General features: G+C 25.8%; 2 protein-coding genes across 2 annotated transcripts; both read right to left on the reverse strand.

Moving 5' to 3' along the window:
- Positions 1-12,054: 12,054 nt before the first annotated feature.
- On the reverse strand, positions 12,055-20,153 carry LOC105361527 (EGF receptor activation regulator Star). The gene is made up of 6 exons (XM_011498737.1): positions 19,957-20,153; positions 17,703-17,948; positions 14,922-15,132; positions 14,577-14,726; positions 13,422-13,613; positions 12,055-12,455 (listed from the first exon to the last, which is right to left on the reverse strand). Exons 2-6 carry the CDS (start codon positions 17,945-17,947, stop codon positions 12,270-12,272), a joined length of 984 nt encoding a protein of 327 aa, XP_011497039.1. The 5' UTR covers position 17,948; positions 19,957-20,153; the 3' UTR covers positions 12,055-12,269.
- Positions 20,154-23,165: 3,012 nt separating this feature from the next.
- lost (methenyltetrahydrofolate synthase domain-containing protein lost) lies at positions 23,166-26,996 on the reverse strand. The gene is made up of 6 exons (XM_011498736.1): positions 26,916-26,996; positions 25,831-26,216; positions 25,393-25,739; positions 24,992-25,232; positions 24,176-24,526; positions 23,166-23,220 (listed from the first exon to the last, which is right to left on the reverse strand). Exons 1-6 carry the CDS (start codon positions 26,932-26,934, stop codon positions 23,179-23,181), a joined length of 1,386 nt encoding a protein of 461 aa, XP_011497038.1. The 5' UTR covers positions 26,935-26,996; the 3' UTR covers positions 23,166-23,178.
- Positions 26,997-27,249: the final 253 nt, after the last annotated feature.

Raw genomic sequence — 27,249 nt, forward strand, 5'->3', positions numbered from 1 at the left:
CATTATTTAAAAGAATAATGTTATTTATATTTAATTATATGATTTTTATGTAAAATATTAAAGCCGAAAATTAATATTGCGGAAATATCATTGTTTAAAAATATCCTTTATATTTTGCATTAATATCAATTAAAATAATTATATTGTTTATTAAAAGAAAAAATATTTTCGCATTTTAAATTATATATACAAAAAATAATAAAAAGAGATGGGCATTCAAGTAAAAAAATATATCATATGCCTGCACAATTATATCATGAATTGTATATTCATTTTTGCTATTATCAGAGCTACTTATTGCATAAAGCATATTGCTTCTGCTAGTCACATTGTAATAAAAAGACAACATAATAAAGTATATTTTCTAATTTTTTTCCTCCTCAAAGATCAATTTTTATAACTTACAGTCAGTCTTCTTTTGTCTTTTTATAAATAATTATAATGAATCTGCTTATAGTATATTGCTTGCAGCCATGATTTAATTTGTCATATCTTTATTTATTAATATATTTTGGAAATATAATTTTACTTAAGCAGATCACTTTATTAATATAATAGAATCCTTTATAGAATTTATAAATGGTTTGTATTAATCATTATTCACTAATTTATTTTTTTTTTGTATGGGTTTTATCAATACTGAAGTTTTTTTACTGGGATTACACGATTTTAGACTACCTACATTCTAATTACATGTGCTGAATTCTTACACTGGTAAGAACTGAAAACTTATGTGTTCGAAACAGTTTGATTTCCTGGCTCGAACTGCCAATGTTTCGATAGCTTTATAATAATTGCCATCCGCCCTAGCAGATGCTTGGGAAGGAATCAAGTGGAAGGGCTATAGAAATACAGTGTGTGTTTGTTTGGGATCAGACTAAAAAACCTCCCTTTGATGGTGGGTGGACGTGTTACTGGCAAGTGGAAGAGTCAGTGCAATTATTCAATACTACTTGTAGAGTTTAATGTCTTTCCCTTTATTAAATGTAATAAATATAACAATTAATTAATGGTCATAGGAGTATGAATGGATAGCGTGAGTGTATTATGTGATGAAGTTTCTTCAATTGTACGTGATGATGAGAGTGTGTGTACTCTCGGTAGAGTGAGGCGCGATTGCTTCCCCTGACAAGACGACTCGCTGTAGTAGTAGACAGGCACTGGAGGGGCGAGTGAGCCGATACTGCCTTAGCTGCCGGTGTAGCGTGCGTGCCGCTGCTGTTTGTGTGGTGGGCAGGATGTTCGTGTTGCGTCACTGCTTACGTGAGCGGGATGTTCGCTCGTATAGGTGTAGTGTAAGTACCGGTAGTGTGCGTTACTTACGTGGGCGTTGGGTCATCTTTATAATTGTGGTTGTAAGGAACGGTCGTGTGCATTGCTTACGTGGCCGTTGGGTCGCCTTTATAGATATGGCTTCACTATTAGTTCTTTGGACTGTTTGATGCTTACGTACGTGAGTAGTTATGGAGAACGATAGTGTAGTGGTGACGCTTGAAGATAGAGTGGTTAGTACTAGCACAATGAAGATGCGCATCAAGCGCTGCTCTTAAATATTCTCATACGAGCTTGCGACACTGGTAGCGCACCGGTGTCTGTTACTATGCCGATTATTATCGTGACGTCACTAGGATATAGCCTTGGAGAGTTCATCGGCATTGCTAGTTGAAATTATAATATAATATTTGAGCATTCTGCGTACTGAGATCTTCCGAATTCGCTGACGTGTTTACAACGTAATGTATATATGTTGATACCTCTCCCACTTTTGTATTCCGCCTTTAACTGCTTCAATCCGTAACAGTGCTTCTTCTATTAACATGGCTTATTATGGCTTATTTACAATTACATTATTGATGTGTTGGATTTGTGCGATGGAAAGGTGCATCCTATATTCAATCGCGTAGATGCATTAGCTTGGAACTGCTCCTGTGGTGAATAGTTTTTCTACACGAGATGCTCCTTGATGATGATGTTGATTTTGTAAGGATCGACAACCGAGAGTGCACACTCCATGTTAGGGAGTATGTTTTACGCTATGTAATATTAGCCTTGCTAATCTTGTAAGGATTAGCAATTATGTGCACAGACTTTGTTTACGCACAGTGATGCAGTAACCTTGATCTGATCCTGTAATGAGTAGTTCACTAATACGAATGCTCTTTGTTTATGATGTTGATTTATTGCTGATTTTGCAAGGATCAGCAATTATTATGCACGCTCCTGGATTAAGGAGTATGTCTTGTATCGTCTAGTGTTTTCTTGATATGATTGAGTTAGCGCCAGCACTTTTTATCTGCAACATTCGTGATTATCTCGCTGGACGACTAGTCTTCATAGATGAATAGTATAACTGCTCCGTCAATGACTGAAAGTCTACTAATGCGCTTCGTGATGCACTTGTCTTAAATATCCACGCGTCAGCTTTGTAAGCTGACAATAAAGGAGCCGACCATGGCGCTAGAAACAATGGCTGCGAGAATCTGTGGCTGTGGTGCGAGAATCAATGGAGATGATAGTGAAGAATTTTTATGAACAATTATTAACAAATGCTTTTATACAAAACTATTCAAGAAATTTTAAACGTATTAACAATCCTTATTAAAATTCATATTTGATATTGTTACGAATTGATAAGTTGAAAAGCGGAATACAAAAGTGGGAGAGGTATCAACATATATACATTACGTTGTAAACACGTCAGCGAATTCGGAAGATCTCAGTACGCAGAATGCTCAAATATTATATTATAATTTCAACTAGCAATGCCGATGAACTCTCCAAGGCTATATCCTAGTGACGTCACGATAATAATCGGCATAGTCGTGCAGCAGTCAGTCTTTGTCTCAGTCTAGTATAGTAACAATTACGCAGTCATTATAACGGGTGCACTATTCAATCTTCAAGCTGTTCTCTACAGTCATCACTCACTGCAGTAGTACACATACGTAATGCTCAACTAATAACCAATCTAACAAGCCAATAGTAACGCCACATTATCAAAATCCGTTAACTAAACTTAAATTAATAATGCGCTAGTGCTAACATAAATTAAGAGTGAAAATATCGAAATCATACTACAGATATTAACGGATCACACCGACGACTAAGGGAGAAGAAAACCTTTAAGAAGAAAGCATTTACACTAAAGCAGGAGCAACCCACTTTCGCTTAGACGACTTCGGTATAACAGCGGCGGCTCTGACGCATACTACGACTGCGGCGGATCTCACGTACATACCGACGACTAAGGCAGCAGAAAACCGGTCCCCTTTAGAAAACTTCGATACGATAGAATCAGATTTTACGCACCGACACTAAAGCAGTAACGACCCACTTTCGCTTAGACGACTTCGGTACAATAGCGGTGGCTCTGACGCAAACTACGACTGCGACGGACCCAACGTCCACGTAAACAACACACATGACCGTTCCGTACAACCACAACTATACCGGCGAACCCAACGCCCACGTAAGTAGTGACGCAACACGGACGTTCCTCACTGCCACTACAGCGACTCGTCTCGTAAAAGGAAGGAAACTCACATCACTCCACTGAGAGTATACACACTCTCACGATCACGTAAACCAATTGAAGGAACTCACCCTATTTATTCACTCATACCTTCATGTTCTTGTTATATTTAATAAAAGGAAAGACAAGAAACATTACAAGTAGTATTGAATCAATTGCATTGCCCCTTCCACTTGCCAGCAACACCTCCACCCACCATCAAAAGGAGGTTTTTAGTCTGATCCCAGACAGATATTTATATTCAGATTAATCTTTTAACATAACGACGATTAATAAGAAAATTAGACCCTTTTTCATAGATAAAATAATTATTAAAACTTAGAAAATAATATTTAGTTCACATTGAACATTGTACTGCATTAGAATAATAAATGGATAATCATCAGAACTACAGGATACAAACAATCTTAAATAATTATTCTCATCTAAATAATCTTATAATAAATTTCATCATCAATGATTTCAAGACATATTTTAATTTTTTTTCGAATTTAATAAAATAAAAAAATAAGGAAATTAGTTAAAAACTATTTCCTTCAATACTTTTTTTTATTAGAGCTTGGATTTATTACAAACAAACTTCAGAACAATTATAATAAATATCTATCAGGCTAAAAGAAAACATAAATTTACGTTTACTATCAAAACAATTATAATAATAAAAATTTTTTTAAAACAATATTTTATCAATTTCATGTTTACTGTAAAATTAATCCTTTATTAAATGAAAGAGCTTTAGCTTTACCTTATTAAAGCAGTAAACTGAAACATTTCGTATCGACATAAAGTGGTTGTTAAATATAATCTAAAATTTATTAATAATAAAGTAAAATTTAGTAATCTATATTTTTTTATGATGACCGATCGATTTACTCTTATTCATTCACAATGACTAACGTAGTTGACCTGTGAATGACAAATATATATTATATAATATAATATAATTATAGAATATATTATATTTCGGTTAAAACATTCTAATAGAAACATTAATAATCTCTGAAAAATTAAATCCTCCAACTTTTTTCTGAATTGATATTTTTGTCTCAATTTATTCTTGTTTTTCTCCCACTCTATTTATACAGAATTCCTTCTTTTTTTCTTTATAACGGAAGAGAATCTATTTTATGCCGTAGTAATACATAAAATGAAACAAACGTAATCACAAATGATATCAGCATAAATTAATTAAAATATACTATTTATATTAGATTTATTATTTAAATTTTTATTTTTAGTTGTATAATGTTTTGTCTATAATTTAAAAATAATGTATTTTCTATTTCAATATTTATAGTATTTTATACTTTGAATTTTGTTTTTTTCTACAAGAATTTTAATTATTGATATATATATTTTTGAATTTATATATAATTTAGTACTTTAGTTAATTTAATTATATACATGTAATCAACAATTATTATATAAATTAACTAATTTTGAACAAAACTAATATATATTTTCATAGTAGGTATACAATATGTAATAAATTGTATAAACCCCAGAAAGTATGAATTTTTAAATATCAAAATTAAAGGGAACTTATTTTTAGTATATCGCATATTTTTGAACTCATAAATAAAATATTAATTAAATATATATTTTAACTGATAATTTTATTATGTCTGCTTAATTATATAAGTTTTTCAGGATTAACATTGTTTCATTTTAGTGGTTATAATTAAACTTTTTTTTTATTAAAGACGTTATAAAATTAATATATCGAATAATTTATTGACCTTCTTCTAGTTTATAGAAATAAATTTTAACTTAATTAAAATTTTTTTATAATATAAAGAGTAATACTTTTGTATTTTATATTAATTATTTCTTAGAAGTTTAAGAATTACAAAATCAATTGTTAGTGTATAATACTAAAGTATATAAAATAAGTAATAAAACGTTTAAAAAATAGGTATTTTGACGTATTTACTGCCTATGTTACAAATTCGCATTTTATACTTTTTATATTAGTTATAATAATAATTAAGAAAATATAACTGCGAATAATAATTTTCATTCTTATTATTGTCAATGCATAATAAACTGTTTCGTATATTACATTTTCTCTATTGTAGTTGTTCCAAGATGACTTTTCCTAACTTACAATTTTTTTTTAATACAACATATGTAAAATTTCAACACAAGTGACTCGCATGTAATATTTTCGCATTTTATATTTTTGATTGAATTTGAATAATTTTGCTATTTTAATATATGTAATTATTAAAAATAATTTATTTTATAATTTGTTCATATTAACTTACCTTTAAATACAAAAATCCAAATATAATATTTATCAAAGTACAATAACAATAATGATTCAAAATATGTTTTATTATTGGTTAAACAACTATGTATCTTCAGTAAATCGAAAAATTCACGATGTAAATTTCTAAACTAACTGCCGTGAATGATAGAAATTAATAATAGTTATATGCAAATTTAATAAAATAAAATTTTGTTAAATATTATTAAAAAAATTAATTATTTTGTTTTAAATTTAATTTTAAATTATTTGATTTTTATAAATTAAATAAATTTATTTAAATATTATAAACATTTCATTTGAATGATTTTCTTTGTTCAACGTTTAATTTTATTAGAATTTCTTTTTTAGATTTAAATACCTCTCATATGAAACGAACCTTTTTTTATATAAGTATTAATTTGTAAGTTAAAAGTTTATAGTTAGTAAAATGTTAGAATCCAGTTGGTTTTTATAGAACAAGTAAAATTTAAAATAAATAAAGGACTAGCTTGAAATTAGACTACGTATTTTATATACACATAATGATTAAGAAAAATGTCTGCAAAAACAACATAAATTTTCCATGAACATAAGAAAATAATAGATGTATCAATTATTAAATGTACACGCTGCAATTGTCTTGTGGATTTAAGAAAAGCAAACATATTGTTCGAATTTAAGGATTTATTTTATGGCCTGAACTGCCAATTCAATATTTAAGTGGATTAGTCTCTCGTCAGGATAGCTTAAAAGGAAATAAGTGGAAGGGCTGAAAAATGTTATGTATTTTAGTAAAACAATGTTTATTATTTGTTAAATATTGTAATAATATTGCTGTTCGAGAATGCGAGACCTTTTTTCAATGCAATATAACATCTGGCAACATAACATCGTAAAATTTGTGTTTAGATTTTAAAACTTTATTGCTCGCAACTATCAAGCAATAGTGTCATAAAACATCTAGAAAAACAATACAATAAACACGGGAAAACCCACTCAGTTAGGCATATGTACGAATTTGCTCCGCTCGGTAACTACTTCAAGCAGTATGTAATAGCGGACCACCCCCCTTCCCGCTGCACACAAGTTGTCATGCTGTGCCAGATGCGTCAGCGACAACGGGAGCTCTTCTTGCCATGAAGACCAAGAGACGACTAGACCCTTAATTAACCATGAAGCCACAAGAGGCGCTGCCCGGGAGAAGGGAGAAGTCCCTGATTGGACGGAAAATGAGGGAAGGGGTTCAAGTTAAATTCATGGTTAGCGAATGTATTTAAGGGGCGCACTTTTCAATATTCTCACTCTCAATACAGTACTGTTCAGTTAATAAGTGGAAAGTCTTCTATTAGCGTAGTTCAAGACAACTATAGTTACAAGTCCGATTGGAGGGAGACACATTCCCTTATCGGAGTCCTAAGACGCTGGTAGTCTTCTATAAATGTAATTCACCACAGCTATCGTTACAAGTCCTATTGGCGGGAGACGCATTACCTTATCGAAGTCCGAATACACTGGAAGTTTCCTATTAACGTAGTTCAATACAATTATACTTACAAGTCCTATTGGCGGGCGACGCATTCCAACGACAAGGATCTAGTGACAAGCTCCCTTGAAGAAAGACCAAGGAGGTCCCAATTTCAAATGTACGAGCAGTCTTCCTAAGTAATATTATTACTACAATAATTGCATACTCTGAGATTCAGAGATTATGACATCGAAAAGCAAGTAAGGACGAAGAGGCTCTCCCCAGAGCAACAGTGCGGAATAGATTCCAGTAAGCGTCGCCAAGTTCGCGCCCGCTAAAGGGTGTCTTGTCGGCAACTCTCACCTTAGTTCAAGTTTGGACGCTTATGGACTTAAGCAACAAACAGCGCGAGTGTCGACGAATTAAACTTCGCGCCATTCTGCGGTCAAATTCAATCATCACGCTTCATAGATGAGAGTACATTAATCCACCATAAGAATTATTTCCATAATTAATAATAGTAATACTAGTCAACCTTGTCATCAATAAATAACGGAATAAACAGCATATACATCAGCCATATTTATATTGTATTATTATATTATCCCTTCCACTTGTGACCTTTCATCGCTACCACACAACACCCATGGTCTCTGATTTGTCAACGGCATCAATTTGTATCCTTCGAACCGGCCTTGGTAAAACAAGTTGGAACGGCGAATACATTTTGTACAATTGCACTGTTGTTGAGAGAGATTGTAGTGATGAGGGTGTTTCCTTGTGTTCTTGATTATCGTAGATTCTATGGATATTACTCTTTCTTGAAAGTTGAGGTTATGCTGATGTTGTAAATATCAGCATCATGTGTAGTCGATCATGCTCATGAGGTAGCATGAGAAGATGGTGTTTAAAATAAAGTATATTTGATGAAATAATGACAATACTAATTGTAAAATCTTGATGGAGGTTGGTACATAATCAATTATGTCTTTAGTTATTTATGGGAGCAGTAGAAAGGTTAGTTACACGCACGAGTCATGATTACAAGCATTCGAGCATTGAAGGCTTGAAGATGCATTTAGTCGATTCTTCTATGAATTGTCTGTAATTAACAATGAAATTAACGTGTTGCGTCAATTGGTCGATTGTTTAAGGGACTGCACGATGACGAAGTATTAATTCGAGAGAGCGTACCCTATCACCTGTCGACTTCTTGAAGACGAGTTTTATGAAACTCAATTTGCTCGTGTGCGATTAGCTGATAAGTAGCTGATACCTTGTAAGTTACCGACAAGGCATGTTGATTTTCTGCGTAACTGGCGTGCCCCCTTTGATTACGATTCCAACAGGCCTCACTGTAAAGTCACTCATAATCTTGCTGATTTCCTTTTGATAATCCAGGTGTGTTTTTAAATTGATTGCCGAATTTGCAGCCACGTGTCGTCGTCACAGTATATTAAAATACTGAGTGATAATAACAGTTGAGTGAACGCGAGGTAGATTTTCAATGAACCCTAACGAATTGATAGTAAAAAACACCGTGAGCAGTGGTGCATTGCTCTTAAATATTTGCGGCATAGTTGCGACGCCGACAAAAGCGCCATAGCCTGTTGCTATGCCGAAATCCGTTGCGATGTTGCTATGCGAAAATATTGTCGCATATTAGACACTATGGAGTGACAAGAATTCCTGGAATCGCTCCCAATTTTAAAATTTGAATTAAAACTGTCTCAATTCCGAACACATATGTGAGTCTCACTAAAGATACTTATGTAGAGCTGAAACAGAAATAGTCTAATAAAAGAAAAAACATTTATAAATGTATCTTTCGGAATTTGCTATCAAACTACAGTATATAATCCAATTGGATAAATTTGAGGATGTATGTGTTATATCTAAGGCATGATAAAACGATCAACTTGAATGTAGAATAATAAAATGAAAATACAAAGGAAATTGAGAATATAACTTTAATAGAAGTCTTAAATTAAAAACTTACTTAATAAACTAATCAAGAGAAATATTCGAGGGATGAGTTACAGCTGCATGAACAACAATTACTAATAATGATAGGAGATACTTTAATATTATGAATTTGTTAAAAGAAATTCTAGTACTTAAAATAGTTACAAGATTAGATGATAAAATTGCAATTATGGTTGACTTGTAAATAAATAATTAACTAGCATAATAAATATATTATATTTAAGTAAATTATTGAATCCTTGAGTTAGTAAAGAATGTGACTAAAAATTGGATATTAAAAAAATCACTATGAAATAAAATAAACGTTTGGGTGCTATAAGCTATAGTGAGGAAAAAAATTTTAAATATAGCTTAACACATTGATCAGATCAGAGTTATAGGTGAATCATAGAGTAGTGATTAATCATATTTATCTCATTGGTATTACATAAAATTTTGCAATGAAAAAATGTATGCGTTAGAAAATCTGTAAAATGAATAATCTATATATACAAACATTTGTAATGTAAGATTAATACCAGATGTATTTTTACATATATTCAAGTTCTGTTCTTAATTACATAAGTAAAGTTATAATGGAACTATGCTATAGTGATGATTAAGTTATAATACCAATAATAATTTATTCCACATGGTAACTTGATGAAACTTGATTACTGTAATGTAAAAATAGATGGTTTAGTTAATATAAGAAAAATTATAATGAATAACAAATACCAATGAGTTAAAACCTGCAGAGATGAATTATAAAATAAATAGCAGCAATATTGGAAATATATACTTAACAATAATAAAAATTAATATTGATAAATTTATAGAAATGATTAGTGTCAGAAATAATAAAAGATAAACAAATTTACATTTGGTAAAATTAGTAATGATGTTATGTATTATTAGTATTAATTATATAAATATAAATAATACAAATGATTAGTAAAGATGTTATCAAAAGTTAAATTACAGCGTAAAAAAGATGAGAAAAGAATGAATTTAGAAGAAAATAAAAGCTAATAAATCTTAGTAAGTTGAAAATCAAGACAATAATATCAATGCTACAACCAAGATAATATTGAAAACTGAATCAATTAAATATAGTAATACACAAAATTTGTTTAGTTGTTTATTTTATGGGTTACAGGCCACTTGTTATATTCTTGATGTATGTCTTTAATAAATATGAAATCCATAGTATGCTGTAGTGGTATAATAGTATAATAAATGAAAGTGCTAACCCATTTTCCTTTGCTATACCTTGTTTAAGTATCAAAAAAAAAAATATATATATATATATACATATATAACAAAAATAAAATCAAAAGTAAATAAGATTTACAATTTAAACATTTTTATAACTTGATAAATACATGATTAAATTAGATACAACTCTTCTTACAATATATTTCGGAAAGTGAAAGATAAATCAACAAATGACAATAAAAACCACATCTGACGGATTTAAAAGAATTGCATTGTAAAGCCAATAAGAAGCATATCCTATTGTTATTATAGCAGAAATACTATATCAATTTGGTGGATTAAATTAAATTTGTTAATATTTAATATAATTTAATGAATTTCACTAAATATTAATAAAACCAAACTACTAAATAATAAAAAATTAAACATTACAGTATTTTGAGGGCACTATCAACTTAACACATCATTTGAGTTAAAGAAATTATTAGCCATCTTGCAAGCATCAATAAATAAGTACTAGTTTAACTTATTTTGCAGATAGCTTCAATTTTAATACAATCGAGATTATTTAAGTTTATTATGTACCTTAAATAAAAATCAATGAAAATTATTACTATTCTCAAATTTCAATTTCATACCTTGTATTGAAAATTGTATTTTTTGTACAATTAATTTAAATGCATTATGTACTTTTTATGATCAATATGGATGTTACAGAATTTTCTATTTATTTAACATATTATAATAATCTTTTTTATTTGGTAACGCTTTTATTGATATATTTTTATTAATGTATCAGTAATCATTACTTTGATGTAGATAAGTATCGAATAACCATGGATACATTTACAATTTCAAATATATAAGCAATAATTACATAAGACTTTACTTTTTACACAAAATAGATTTTAACAATATCATTAATTATTTCATGTAAAATTTAGAATCTTATTGCAAATCAATACAAATATGTTATTTTTTAATTATAATTCGTTACTTACATGTGATACTATTTGATTAAGAAAATACTGAATATTTGAAGTGTTATAAATAATTTTTGCGGTAACGCACGGTCTGAATTCATAAGAAATATTTAAAGAATATAAAAATAAGTTAATAAATTTCATTTTTATGCAGCCTTGTTATAAAAAATTTCATTTTTGAATAAATTATAGAAAATAAGCTTTCTTCAAATTACTACACAAAACATGATTTTTATAATTCAAATAGAATAAACAATGTGCAAAATTCTTAAGAATTATACAGCTATCACAATTAATTATTTTAATCAGAAAAATTATTGATTATTAGATTAATTTTTATATATAATGTGTTTTTTACATATGTAAAATTAAAATTAAAATCCAAATTTTTATTCTCTTTCTATAAGTCAGTTTTTTACAATTTATAAGAAATTGAAATAAACCGATAAACTTGTTATTTTTCTAAATTAAATTATATTAATATTTCCTTTTTATATAAAGTTGATCGGCTTTTATATATTCATACTAAAATTATATAAATATTCATAAATGTTAATACTAAATTATTGATTTAAAATTTTAAATCAGTTATATTTCGTATTGCTACTTTAAAAAAATATGCATGTATGTCAGTATCATAAGTATATTTTTTAATTTCTTTGCATATTTTTGTTATTTTACTTTTTGCAATTTAAAAATAATCGAATCGTTGAGATGTTAATAATCCAATTCAAATTAAATTGATCAAAATTAGATAGCACACTATTCAGTCTCAGGATTACTTATAATTTCTATTGCTGTTATGATTGCTTTTTCAAAGTATAGCAATAAAGAGAGTACAGACTTCAGTTGCTTTCATATTTTAAGTTGACGATTGTAAACGAAAAGAAGTTTACCCGTTACAAGGCTTTTAACATGTTTGTAATTATGACTACCAAGCTTGTTAATGATGCTTTTTGTCTCAGTATCAGTATGGTGAGCACCCCAATGAATTGATAACACTGATATCTTTATGAGATCCCACGGAACTGTATCCAATACCTACAGATCAATAAAGAATAAGATGAAGCTCATCATAAATTTCTTAATTTTAAAATAACATAAAGTTAAGGCATCAATAACAAAAATAAAATATACAGTATGCACATGCATATTTTCTGATAATTAGCAGTAATTTTCAATTAATTATTCAGGAATATAAAATTATTGTAAAAATATTTGTTCTAACATTTTAACTGGATTTTATATTTGCAAATATTGATAAATATAATCAACTGAATTATATATTATAGATTATGTTTCTTAAATTATATTTAATATATGTATATATAATGAGGTATATAAAGGTTTTACTACATTAAAAAAGATAATTTTAGATTTTACATAAAAATTTATGAAACAAAAATGAATTACAAGAAATATCTTTTTCAATTTGAAATTCTAAAATATAGCATTAAATATATTAATTTTAAAACAGACAAGTTTGCAAATCAATTTTTTGTACATATATATAATATTTAAAAAAATAATTCCAGTTTTTTTATTAATTTTTTTTTATTAATATATTTTCATTTATTATAATGTATTTGTAATAAATAAAACTGAATTCTAACTTACAGTTATGTATAATATTCAGTGAATGAAAAATAATAAAAAGGAATATAATGTACATCAATTTATTAATTGAAATATTAAATAAATATTAGAAAATGTTATAACAACTATAAATTAATTATATAAAATGAAGCTATCTAAACATTTACAATTGACTTTTTCTTTCTAAAATATATATTTATATCAAATTTAAAATAAAACTTTTAATTTAATGGACTAATAAATTTTGTTTTTATTAAAATCTGTAAGTTAGAAACTTAATTTTATATGATTATTAAGATTTATAATCTTTAACCTTCTGATGCGTACTTTGAGAGAGGATAAAAACAAAAACTGAACCTAAAATCAACTCAAAATAATGAAATGAAAAGGAATTTTCATTAAAAAATTTACCAATCCATCCTGAACTTCAGTGCTGTCCAAACTCAAATAATCGAGGTTGGTTGTATTATAAGCTAATAAAATGGAGTATAATGGAAAGCACATTAATCTTGTTGCTGGTAGACTCTCTTTAGAAAGAACAAGGCTATTATGACCCTCTCCCAACTTCATGACCTGTACATCAGCTTCTTGATGATATGTTATCTGCATTTAGAAATATTATTAACTTAAACAGTATGTACCTATCATAAGCTATGATTAATGGTACAGTATGGTTTTATATTATTAAGCAATTTTAAATAACAGAATTCTTTCCTAGCAGATAAAAACTACTTAATATATATTACAAACACATTTTTTATGTTATTGCACAAATAGACGAATTTTTGAATTCAAATTAAAATGAATGATACTCAGTAAGTTTATCTTTAATGCAAAATATATAATATATAAATTTCTTTATTATAAAATAAGATAGATAGAGGTACAATTCTGTAATATTACTTTCACTATTAGTGGAACATATAAAATAAAATTGAATAAAATAATTCTGGTATATTTTAAATAGACTAAATGATATAAAATATTAATGTTTAATTACATTTCAAATTAAATAATGGATAACTATACACAAGCCTGTACGGAATATTACAAATCTTGCACAAATCACGTTAATTTATTGTAGTAAATATAAGCAGGTTCTCTGTATCTTATCTCTTCACAATTTAATAACCACTTACAACTTGATTACTTAAATATAATATATTTTAAAAATTAAATTATTCCTACAAGTATTGTTCATTTTCGTACATAACTCATGTATAATTACAAAATAGAAATTCCACATTATATTTCCAATAAAAATAATGGAACTGCTTATATAGTAAAACATATGTTTAATAAGCTTTTGTATTGAACAAATTTTTAATGTAATTTATTAAATATATCTACAGTAAATTTAATAATTATCTTAAACTTTATATTAAGATTATAGAAGATAATTTATTTAATATTTAATAAAATTGTTTTGAAGATTAAATAGATTAGATTAATAGATTAATATATAAGTAAATATATATATATATATATATATATATAGAGGAGGGGTGACAAACTAAAAATAGAGTAAATGGAAGAAAATTATTATATTATAATATTAACTCATACCTCTTTGATGTATTTATCAGTGCTAAGGCAAGCATGAAACACAATTGTTTTTGGATTTCTTCTACTTCTATTTCGTGGATCAGTAAAGACAATAACTCCTCGCCAATTTAAATTCCATTCAAGCCATGCTGTTGTTGAAATGGCACCAGCCTTTATGAATATAAAGGAAAAAGCAATATTTTATATTTTATAATTTGTAATATAGAATTATTTTTTGTATTCCTATCAATTTTATATCAACTCTTGCAAAACTTTTTAAACAATAGTTAATAGAAATTCTTAACAAAAATATTATATATATATGTGTGTGTGTGTGTGTGTGTGTGCGTGCGCGCGCGCATTTACCCTGCTTAGGTACTCAAAGTAAACTCCCTCACGTTTGTCCTGTAGTTGACTGACGACAAACTGCTCTTCTGGCGTTCGAGTAGCGTTTAACAAGTCTTGATGAGATGTCTTTAATCGAATGTTCCTTATGTATGCTACTAAATCTGGGTTGTCTATAGAGATATTATAAAGCACATAATCTTTCGTCATATTCACGTCGAATGCCTTTCTTCTACAAAAAATAAAACAAACTTTGTTTCAGTTTACTAATACTTTTATATTTTGAAAAAGCATTTTATAATTAAATATTATAATTAATTTGAAAACAATAGCCTCTAAGTGTATAGGTAATGAAATATTCTGTTAACTATTAATAAATAAAATATTTTTATTTTTCCTCAATATACATTTAAATGTTATTATGTTTTAAATTAAATGTAGTTTTTGGCAGTTTTAATACAATTAATATATAAAAAACGATATTAAAAAAAAAAATTATTATTAGTTTTTTTATTTAAATCTTAATTATCGATTTCCTATTTAGTAACGTTATATATATATATATATATATATATATATATAATTGTAAAAGAATGTAAAAATGAAGAGAGAGAATATAATGGAAAATTAGAAATTAAGAAAGAATATATTATTTCATATTACAAAATTACTGTACTACATTCCTCAGAATACTTGAGAACACTGTTAAAACTAAATATTTAGATGTAACTACTTTACTTTTGGTGGTTCAAGCAGTGTCAAGTTTTTTAATAGCTAAATATTGCTATTCTAATTGTCATAGCTATGTAATTTTTTTCATAAAATTCGTTTCTTTTAGATAAAAGCACTAATTTGGCCATGATCCATTAAGCTATAACAGTATTACAAAAAGAAAGATTCTTTAATTTAAATTAAATAATATATAATTATTACAATGTATATATAAAATAACTTATAAATATTTTAGAATAAGAATATATAATGATTAAATATTATTAATTTTTATTATTAAACATGTATTACTTATATTTATTAATAAATTATACAAGCTTTGGTTAAATAAGATTTTTTAGCATACACTTATATGTAAATTATATTTTTATTAAAAAGATTTATGTAATACTTAAACTTCAATCATTTCTAAGTTTATGTAAAATATGTATAGAAATAATAGAACATATCATCCTAATGATAAAATATTCATCTAATAAATCTTGCTTCAATACTTAAATAAAATAATCAATTTAAATACAAAGAAATCTTTCAATTTTTATTATAACATTTTCGTAAATATAAAAATCATTTTCTTTCTCCTTATTGTGTTAATTTATTACTATTTTACATTTATGCGATATTATAATAAAATTTAATGGATTAAGATAATTATAAAATAGTATGATTTATAGTTAAAAAAATATTTCATATTTTGTCTATTTTTAGATTTTATTTATAATTTTAAATTACATATAATTTATAGTAACGTATATATTAATCAATGTGAAATCAAATTTCATTGTTTTATTTTATGGAAATAATGCTTTGCAATATTCAAGTGAATCTTATTATATTATTAATCTATTCAATTTTAACATTAATTATCATTTGCAATTATAGCTGGTACAAGGCAAGATACCTTCCTTCCTTGTCTTCTTATTGCAAATCTAGCGTAAGGATTTAAACGATGAGGTTTTGCTTAGTAACGATACTTCAATATATAATTTACAATAGTCATTGATAATCCACACGAATTGATAAAAGTGTACACGCAACGTTTCTCTTCTGGTATCGGAATATACCTTCCCACGAACAATTTTTGACATAGGTACAAAATTTACTGTATATGTATCATAAATAAATAAAAATGCTGCAATAAATAAAATAATATATTTATTATATAGAAAAATATTAATTTTCAATATCTTTTTTAGTATAAAATGTAATTTTATACTATAGTTGTACTCATGCAAATAAAGGAAATAAAGTTTATAAAATGAAATTATTTATCTTTCATAAATTAAATTTTTTTTTAAATAATTTATGACAATATATTTACATTCCTTTTATAGAAAAGATTTTTTTTTTACGATTATTTTTTCTAATTAATGTATATTTTGCCAGATATGAAAATGAAATTTAAAATAATAGCAAAAGATGATGTATTATTATTATCAATTTTAAAAGTTTTAACATTTATAATGTTGTTTCAAGCATTTTTTTTATATATAGTTCTGTTTTCAAAATAAATCATTCAATGTTAACTTGATTTGCACTGTAGTTACCTTATATGCATTAACCCTTTTTTTTTTTACTTAGATATTTATTACATAGATTATGTATTACATTCTTATGCATGAAAGAGAGATGTTTTTTATTAAACAAAAATTCTAATATTTTTGTTTGATAAATTCATGATGATATATTACAATCCTTATAATCCATGAATGGTTTTATCCATATTATGTGGCTATCCCTCTGTATTTCTGTTTTAAGACACTTCATAGATTTTCATAAATTTTTAAAGCTAATTAAAATCAAAGTATAAGAATAAAATTTTATTAGAGAATGCAATAATACTTTAATCAATTTAAATAAGATTACTCTATACAAGATGTTGATTCTTTGATTTATACCCTACCATACACCTTTTTAAAGAAAAACGCATATTTGTACTCCTACTTTACTGTCCAAAAAATATTTTTTTAAAACAAATTAAGATATTTGTGTTCCGGAAATAACAAAAAATAGTTTATTTATTATAATCAATAAGATGCAAGCGATACAAATGTACTGCTATTAACTCACCTAAGCTCGGCTGTCAACGTATATATCCATAGAAGACTGAGTATCGTAGAAAAAACGGCTAGGAAAACGGTAAAGTGGACAGTCCTTCGTCGGCAGCACGGTTTTTTTGTTATCAACATATCATCATTTCGATTGCTGATTGATGGCGCTGTTATGGTTGATGTTACATCCGCGGTCGCTAGTTTTATGTCTGGACGCATATTAAACGTTCGTTTACCTAATGCGGCATTATCTACATTAGGCATTCTAAAAAATACGAATTTATACATATTAAATTATTCAGATTAAATATGAAATTAATTAAAAAATTTAATATTATATTAGATAAAATATAAAAACTATATTTTGTTGAAAAGTTTGTTTCTGTAAGATGAATTTTATTTTTATTGTACGTACATTTATACACAAGTATAAAACCAAAAGTTTCCAAAATAGTGTTTAATTTCTAAATTAGATATTTTTATAATTATTAAATAAACCTAAACAATGAAAAATCTTTGATTTATCTATAATTTATACTAGTAAATTTGAATCTTAAAAATTTCTTAATGTTTTAATTTATTAACTATTATACATTGAAAGTTAACATTTCAATTTGGTGAATTTTGTCAAGAATATCTTCAGTATGTAATAATCTTACCTAATTCAGTGCAATAAATATAACAAATATAATAAGATAACATTGTTTTTAAAAATAATGATACAAAACTATGGCGGTATTTACTACAGAAAAAGGTATGTAATCGATATATTTATTGTAAATTATTACTGACAAATACACAATTAATAAATAAAGTATTGCACTGTAAAAAAAAACTAATTAATCATATCATAGTTATCAAGATAAGTAGATTAACAATAACAAAAAAGTTAAAGTTATAAAATTGTCTTAACAATAGAATTCTAGTAACTGATTTATAAATATACATTTAAATTTCTTTTTAAAGGGCGCCATTATTAATAATAAAGCACTATTTACTCGAAATTCTGAAATTATACTTTTGACAAAAATGAAAAAATTTATAAAGGACCATAAAAACTTTTAATATTATTCAGAAATATATAGTAATACAAAAGATATAAAGGAAATTAGAATATGTAATGGACATATTATTAACACATCTTTTTATTAAAGTGGAGAAATATTGCAAAATAAATGTAAATGTTGGTTTACCAATTTAAATTTAAAACAAATAAAATTAATTGATATTAGGCGAAGTAGTATATATAAATAAATTGTAGAATACAATTGAGGAATACAACAATAAATATTCTAATATAAAAATAATTTTATTATTATAAAAACTATCCAACAAACACATTTTGAATTTCTATTTTAGATGATAAAAAGTACTATAAAAATATACAATTTATATATTTTTTTAAATAAAATTGTATAGAAAAATTTTATTAGAAATAAATAATTCATAGTTAGAATTTATATACAATATTTGCAATATTTATATTTTCTTCATTAGCGTAATTAAATATTTTTAAATTATAATGCTGGCATCAATACATTTAATATACAAAAATATGTAAACAGAAAAGAAATAATTTTCATTTGAAATTAATTACTTAAAATATTAAAAATCCTTGATCTTTATAATTATACACTTTGGTCCCATAATAATATTGGTTTCTACAGTTTTAATTAGAAACACTATTTCCCAGGTTTGGAACTTAAGAATTGTTAATAAAAATTTGTTGTTATAAAATCTATAAATTTCATATTGCTACATAAAACAGAATAACGTACTATTCCCGTAAGACGATAAGTCATGGCTTATGCAAATACAGAATGTCATTATCATAGGGAAATCTTATATTTCATTTGTTTACAAAAGTTTCAAGCAATAAGACATCAAAAAATATTATTCATGAACAATGGAAAATATTCTAATATTGATATTCATTTATATAGTTGAAAATTTATTATTGAAAAACTTTATAATCATTTATAAAATGATTGAAATCGTTGAACTAAGAATATTCATTGTGTATAATTATATTTTATATTTTATAAATTATATTTTATATTATATAAATTATATTTTATAAATTAGTTAATAATTATATTTCTAATATAGTAATTCTTCTGCACAAAAAAACATTATGTTCTAATTTATTAATGCACCAACATACACAAATTATATTATTATTAAAATATTTGTGTAAACTTGTTACAACTTGTGTAAAAGCAGCTTTTATTGTACGTGCAGCATAAAAAAAGAAGATAACTTGAAAATCTTACTTAGATTTGATCGTCTTCTTGTTTTCAATCAAAACCAAATCCGACACCTGCCTTTTTCTAACAGCCTTTCACATACAAAAGGAATTTCGACCAGTGGATCATCATTGGATCAAACATTTATATTGTTTCCTTCTATATTCAACGTATTCCCTTTTTCTTATAGTAATTTCTCCTGCATTATATAAAAATTTTCTATCCTATTCCTATCCTTTATTGACATTAAGAGTTTAACTAAAAACGCACGATTAATAATTTTATAAAAAAAAGATGAGAAAAAAAAATGGAATGTATTAAATAAAATCTCAGTCATTATTAGTCATTCCCATTAACGTGGTTATTTTGTAATATTAGAAAAGCAGATCAAACTTAGGTCAAGAGCGTACTTCTATATATATATATATATATATATATATATATATATATATATATTTGGGGGGAAGAAAGTACTACGCATACGCGTATGCAAACATTTTTTTAGGAAATAACAAATAAATAAATAATAAAAATAACACAAATAACTGTCCTCGCATTTCGAACGTTCCTTTATATTTTTTAACCAATCAGCAATATTCAATTTCACGATCAAAAAAGACAAAAATATATAATAAACCAATTATTATATACCCAAATATACTTTTTTATAATTTTTTTTGAAATTTTAAATATTACTATTTTTAAATTATATTAGGAAATATACGATATCAACATTTGTAGAATATAATATCCCAATTAATTAGCATAATTTATTTAGTAAAATGAAAGTTTTTCTATATAAAAGTAATTCAGTTCACTGTTAGTATGAAAAATGAATGGAAAGAACTTTTATTTCACTAATATATGAAGATATGTTCATTTATTATCAAATTCCTTTACAAATTTGCATAATTGCGTATCAGTAAAACACTTGTAAATACTGTTAAAATTTGTAATATTTTTTGTGCTAATATATTTCAGTATGTCCTTTATTAAACTATTTTTGTCTAGGATTAGACTAAAACCTCCCAGTGATGTTCGGTAGGAGGATTGCTGGCAAGTGGAAGAGGAAGGCGTATTTATATAATATTAGCACATAGCATATCGTGGCGTTTTTTTCTTTATTTATTTGCAGACTACACATAAATATGATTCTAAGATGGTACTGAGAATCTATGAGATCTTGATGGTAGTTGTCACATGGCGTTGGTATGCACTACATGACGCGATAGGTGTAAATCTCCTGATTCTATATTGTGTTTGGTACTAAATGGTTACACTGAAAGTAAGAGGTCATACATCTCTGGTACTTCTTCGTGTAGTGCCACGTGATGGTAACGTATTCAAAAATTTACCGTACACCTTCAGCCGTTCGCACGAGCTTTGTGATCGACTATTTGCCCTTTTAATTAAATTCACAGAAATTCATGTCTTACCTAATTATGTGATGAGTTTGTAGGTGGTGGGCTTCTAGTTTAATATGCACTAATGAAATGCAATCAGCGCTCTTGACTGCTCAACTATGGCGCATTTAAATGGTTATAAATTATTATGGCTTCACTGTTGGGTTACTGGCTTATTATTGCAGGGTCTGACAGAATTATGTGCGTATATATTGTAAATTGATTGACTCTTGTGCGGCGGAGTTTAGTGGCTGTTTGTATTAATTGATGACTGATTGATTGAGATATACTATGAGAAATAACTGACGAGTGAATGATCGTTAAAAATACAGTGAGCCTCGGTGAGTCGTGGCTGCCCTTAAATATTCGCGTGGCAGCTTAAAACGCTGACAACAGTGCTTATACATGTTATTGCTAGCCGAAAGTCTTGATGATGTCAGAACGAAGCTCAAGAATATTCGAGACGTCCAGAAGGGAAAGTTGGAAAGTTCGGGAATTTTCAATCTACGCTGCTATACGGAAATATTGTTGGACACTAGAAAATAAGGCGTAGACTATACGAAAATTCGCAGAATCAATGTTTACAAACATGAGTCCAAGAGCTCGTTTTTTTCTTCGAAATTGATCCAATCCCGAACAATTTTCAAACATTAACCTTTCAGTTTTTAAATATTTTTATGCTATTTATAAATTTAATTTATTTTATATAATTATTTTAACTTGTTTTATTTAGATAACTTATTTCTATAAAATCGTTGATGAGCTACTCTAGTTTTATAAAACTGTATAATGAAAAATAAATAATATATATTAAACAAATTTTTTTTAAATGAAAATGATAAATTATATCATTCACTTAATAAGAATGTAGTGATACAGTATTATATATAAAGTCTAAATAGTCAAATCCATTTCGAAGTATTTTAAGAAGTATTGAATTTCTTTTATATTAGATGCCTTATAGTTAATTATTTTTACATATACAATATTCTTCATTATTTTTTTTATTTCTTATAAACATTAAAAAATTTATAAATCTTTTAATTTATATAGTTAATACATAAATATATGATATTGTAATAATGAAATCTTTAAAATTATTATTGCCTAGATTAAAAATATTTGTCTATATAAATAAATTCAAAATTAATAAATAAAACATTTATAATTAGGAGTACTTACAAGTTTTTTATTATATATTAAAGAATACATATATATATAATATATAACCGAAAATATTAGATTTCTCAGATAAAATAAATAATACTATATCATATTGTATATGCGTAACTTATTATTCTCGATGAATTTAAATTTAATATTTATTTATTTTTAATTCATTATATTTTAAATAACACATGAAAAAAAATAATAAAATGGTAAAAAATAATTTGAAAATTATAATTTTTTAAAATAATTCAACTCGTTAAATGCAAATTAATATTTGGTATATAAAAATATTTTGCTAATATGCATTTATTTCAATTATTTAAAAAAATGTTCTAAATACTTAGAGTACTAAATTTAATTGAAATATCTTAGGAAAACTTGATTTTGTCTTCATGTATAATAAAAATGATAAAATATTAATAATTTCTATAAATGGATAGGGTATGAGAAGAGAATAAAATAAAACTCACATTGGTATTAAAGTAGTTATTCAATTATTTTCCGAAGAGTGGATTGACTGTAGTTTATACATTATAATAAGAGGTTTTTTCAGAGCTTTTATAAGTCGAAGTGCATTTCCATTCATACAAAAAGTATATTAATAATTTCAAAGTCGTTTATATAGTAATTATTTTAAAAAAAGTGTATACATATATATATATATATCTGCAGGCTTCTACTTGAATGTCATGATCAAATCAAAATCAGTAACAAGTGTCTGTATATATAAATTTTATTGTCATTTTGTTTACAACTATACATCGAGACATTAAGAAATAGCATTTTTTTAGTTAATCTTTTTTCATTTTTTATTCGACATTTATCCCTTTCAGGTTTCAAATATTGCGTATAGTGAAATCAATATAATTATACCATAGTTAAGCGACTGATCGACTAACTATTACAAGTAGTTCAATGACAGATCTGAGAATATAAAAACGTGAAAGGGTTAATTAATTTTATAATTTACAAAATTTTGTTGCAATGTTCAATAAAATAATATCAGTATATAAAGAATATATTAAAGCAAAAATCTAAATTAGTTTATTTGTTAAAAACAAAAAAAATTAATTTTGTGAAACAGAGTAGAAAAGAATGAAGTTGAAGTTACTAATGATATATATAAATATGAAAATATATTTTATTGTTAAGGTAAATTGGAAACTTTTAATATCATGAGAAGTTGCATTCACAAACAGAAAAAATATTTATTATTACGATATTTATTATTAATCAACACATCAAACTGATGATAAAAAAAAATAAATTAATGAGAAATAATACATTTATAAAATAAATGTAATAACAATAACTACAACGATTACTCCATTTATTTAATAATAAATTATTCTTCAGGAAATATACAACTTAAATAATTATAAATATATATAACTATAACTAAACTTATAACTAAATCTGACAATTACGTAGCAAGCATTGCAAGTATATAATACATTATAAATTAATTTAATTTAATTTAATTTAATAGTTAATAAAATTAAATTATTTTGAAAAATTAAAGTTATTTTTCAGAGCTGACACAATCAGTTTTATTACAGAAAATTTACGGTGTAAAAACGAATGATTATATTATAATTCAAAGATATACATAATATTCAGATACAAAGATTGGCAAATAAAAAAGGTTTGAAAATAAACTAAATAGTACTAACGTTCGTGACTTCGATTCGTGTAACAGGTTTTGCTGGCTCAACAAGAATGAAGGCGTTCTCACTGACTTTGAGTTGCTGGAGGCTCGCAATGATTGAATCGACTTGAACAGATTGATCGTCAATACTTGTATTTTTGCGTAACTTGCCGAACTGCAAGTAGCAAAAGCCACGTTGTCCGTACCACGCTATATTATTAGGCTTAACGCCACGTTCTTGCAGAGCACATTTCAGATCGCGTACCCGCACTGTGGATGCAATATTCGACAGGCGTAACGAAAAGTTTGATTGATTTCGATCCCCTCCAGATCGATGACGTACCTTTGATTTCGATCCTGATTGCTTTTTTACTGTCTAAAAGAATTGTATAAATACTCGGACAGAAATCATAGGATAAATTGTCTATACCTATAATTTATTTAATTACTAATTTAGTTTTTCATTTCTGTAACATCCAGTCATGTATAAAGCTATAAATTATCAAAACATACGAACCAATAATTAACGTTTTATATGGAATAGAACTATTATTTGAAATGATTATAAAATATAAAGAATTTATTTTAAGTATTTTGAAAGCAAAATTAATGTTATGTATTATCAAATAACTTTTTTCTCACTTGTGTAAAAAAATAGTTATTTACTATAAATTTAAAATTATTACTTATTGTAAAATTGGTATAATGAACTAATAATATTGATATATTTGAAAATACACTAAAATAAAAATTTCATGTAAGTAATTAAAATATTCAATCGGAAAATACCGTTGAAAAATAAATACAAGAATACATATTAATAAATCTTAAAACAGCTTACTTTGTTTCCAAAATCATCATTATCATTATCTTTAGATTTTTGTAACTTCCTTTTTCTCAGAAAAGATTTTTTTCTAATATCCTTGTCATTTTGATTTTCTTTAATTATAGAATCAGAAATTAATTTTCTATGGCTTAGTCTTGGTTGTATTTTATTAATTATTTTTTTAATATGAAGTTTCTCTTGCTTATGAGTTTCTAAATCTAAATTTATTTCCTTAACATCCAACGTTTTTCGTTCCCTAAAGCATAAATACAAATAAATTTTGTTAAGTTTTACATTACATAATAAAAAATTGTTAATTATAATTTAAATGATATTTAATAATATTCAAGTTAGAATCAAATTATTATTTGTGTACAACAAATATTTAATATAAAAATGTATAAAGCAGAACTAACATTTCTTCTAATTGCTTGATTTCATTAAGAATAGGTATTGCTGCAAGTCTTCTTTTACTAATTGCAGACCAAATAATTTCAGTGGGTTTCTTAAATTTAGGATTAACAACTATAGTCTGTGTTGGTGTTATGATTATATCTACAGGTACATCATATTGATTAAAAATATCATCTGGAACATTATCAAGTATTTGACAATCATGTACTGTTGTTATAATAATAGTATGCTCATTTACGGCTTTCATTTTTGATAATATTGCATATTCTAAATCAGCAAAACCTTCACCATCTCCAATTCTGCAACCAGTTTTATTAACACAAACTGATCCCAAAACAAGCATATCCACCTTAATTTATTAAAAAACTTAATGAAAACTATAAATTTTAAATAATAAAGAGCATTTTCATTTAATATATAATGTAATATCATTTACATGCCTTGAGATTTAATTTATCAAATCCAATAGGACTTTCTATCTGTTTCATACTACGTCTAATAACAACATTTTGGGTCTCCTCTGATGTAACATCAGCATTTTTAACAAGAAGAAATAAGCCATCCATTAATCTTGGTCTAGGAATCAATATTTCTTTTCCTTTCTGTAAAGATAATACTATCGTAGATTCTTGAGATTTGCCTGGACTAATCATTAGTAACTTTGCTTTCTTAAATGCATCTAATTCACTAAGACGTTGAGTAGCTTCCATAGCTCCTTTAAAATATGGGATTCTATTACATAAATTACGAGACGACATTGTTAGATCTTCTTTTACCATATGAATCCATATTTTTTCTCTTAAACTTTGTTTTGTTTTAATGTTATCTAAATGATATAGCAATGTTATATAAAGCATTTATTATATAATAACCATAAATAGTAATTTGCAAACAATAACGTAAACTATTACAATGCACATAAGTACTATATATTTATATAAATCCAAACAATTATACCTAATATATAGCTAAATAAAAAAACTAATGCATTAGAATTGTATTAATTATATTTTCATCAATTATTTTTTTAAACAAAAACATTAAAATTATATATGGGCTTTTATAAAAATCTTGACTATCTTCAATTTTATAACCATTTTTTATAATAAAAATTTATTTCCAAATAAACAGGTTCATCTTATTTTTGTCTCAATTTCATAAAAGTTGAAAAAGTAAAATTCTTTTGTATGATACACTTAATATTTATTTCATTTAAACTTTTTTTAATTTACATATTCAATACTAAATTTTTTATAATTACTAATTAATAAGTCTACTGTTTCATATTTTATAAAATAAATGAAATAGTATCAGTAATGTATTATTTAATTAACTTAATAAAAAATAATATTTAAGATACTTTCTGGTAATTTATCATTATAAATTTATATATAATTTGTTTGAAAATAAAATAAAAAGTATAAACATAAGAAAAAATTAAATAATATTTAATCATATTAAATATTAAAGAAAATTATAATATTAAACAAGCGTTTATTAGATTATTTTTTAGATATATACTCACATTGTCTTTCTTGTGACATTTTAAAGCTTTGAAATAAAATTTACTTTCTTATTATCAAATATCTTATATTTGATATTTGATTTATTTATTAAATTTGTTTGGCTTTAAAATTTAAAAATATTCAATTTTCAAATTATATTATTAATATTTTGCACAAAATATATTTTGTAAGATACGAATTTAATCCTTTTGTTGCTGTTTTTCTTTTAAAGAAGATCCTTCTTATTTGAACATCTACTTTTCTATTTAGTGATGATAAAAATCTCTCGTAACCAAGCCAACAAACTAATCATATAATTTATTAAGTATCCTCCATTCGAGATCTTCATTTTTC

Source organism: Ceratosolen solmsi, unplaced genomic scaffold, assembly GCF_000503995.2.
Source record: "Ceratosolen solmsi marchali unplaced genomic scaffold, CerSol_1.0 scaffold30, whole genome shotgun sequence".
NCBI classification, from domain to species: domain Eukaryota; kingdom Metazoa; phylum Arthropoda; class Insecta; order Hymenoptera; family Agaonidae; genus Ceratosolen; species Ceratosolen solmsi.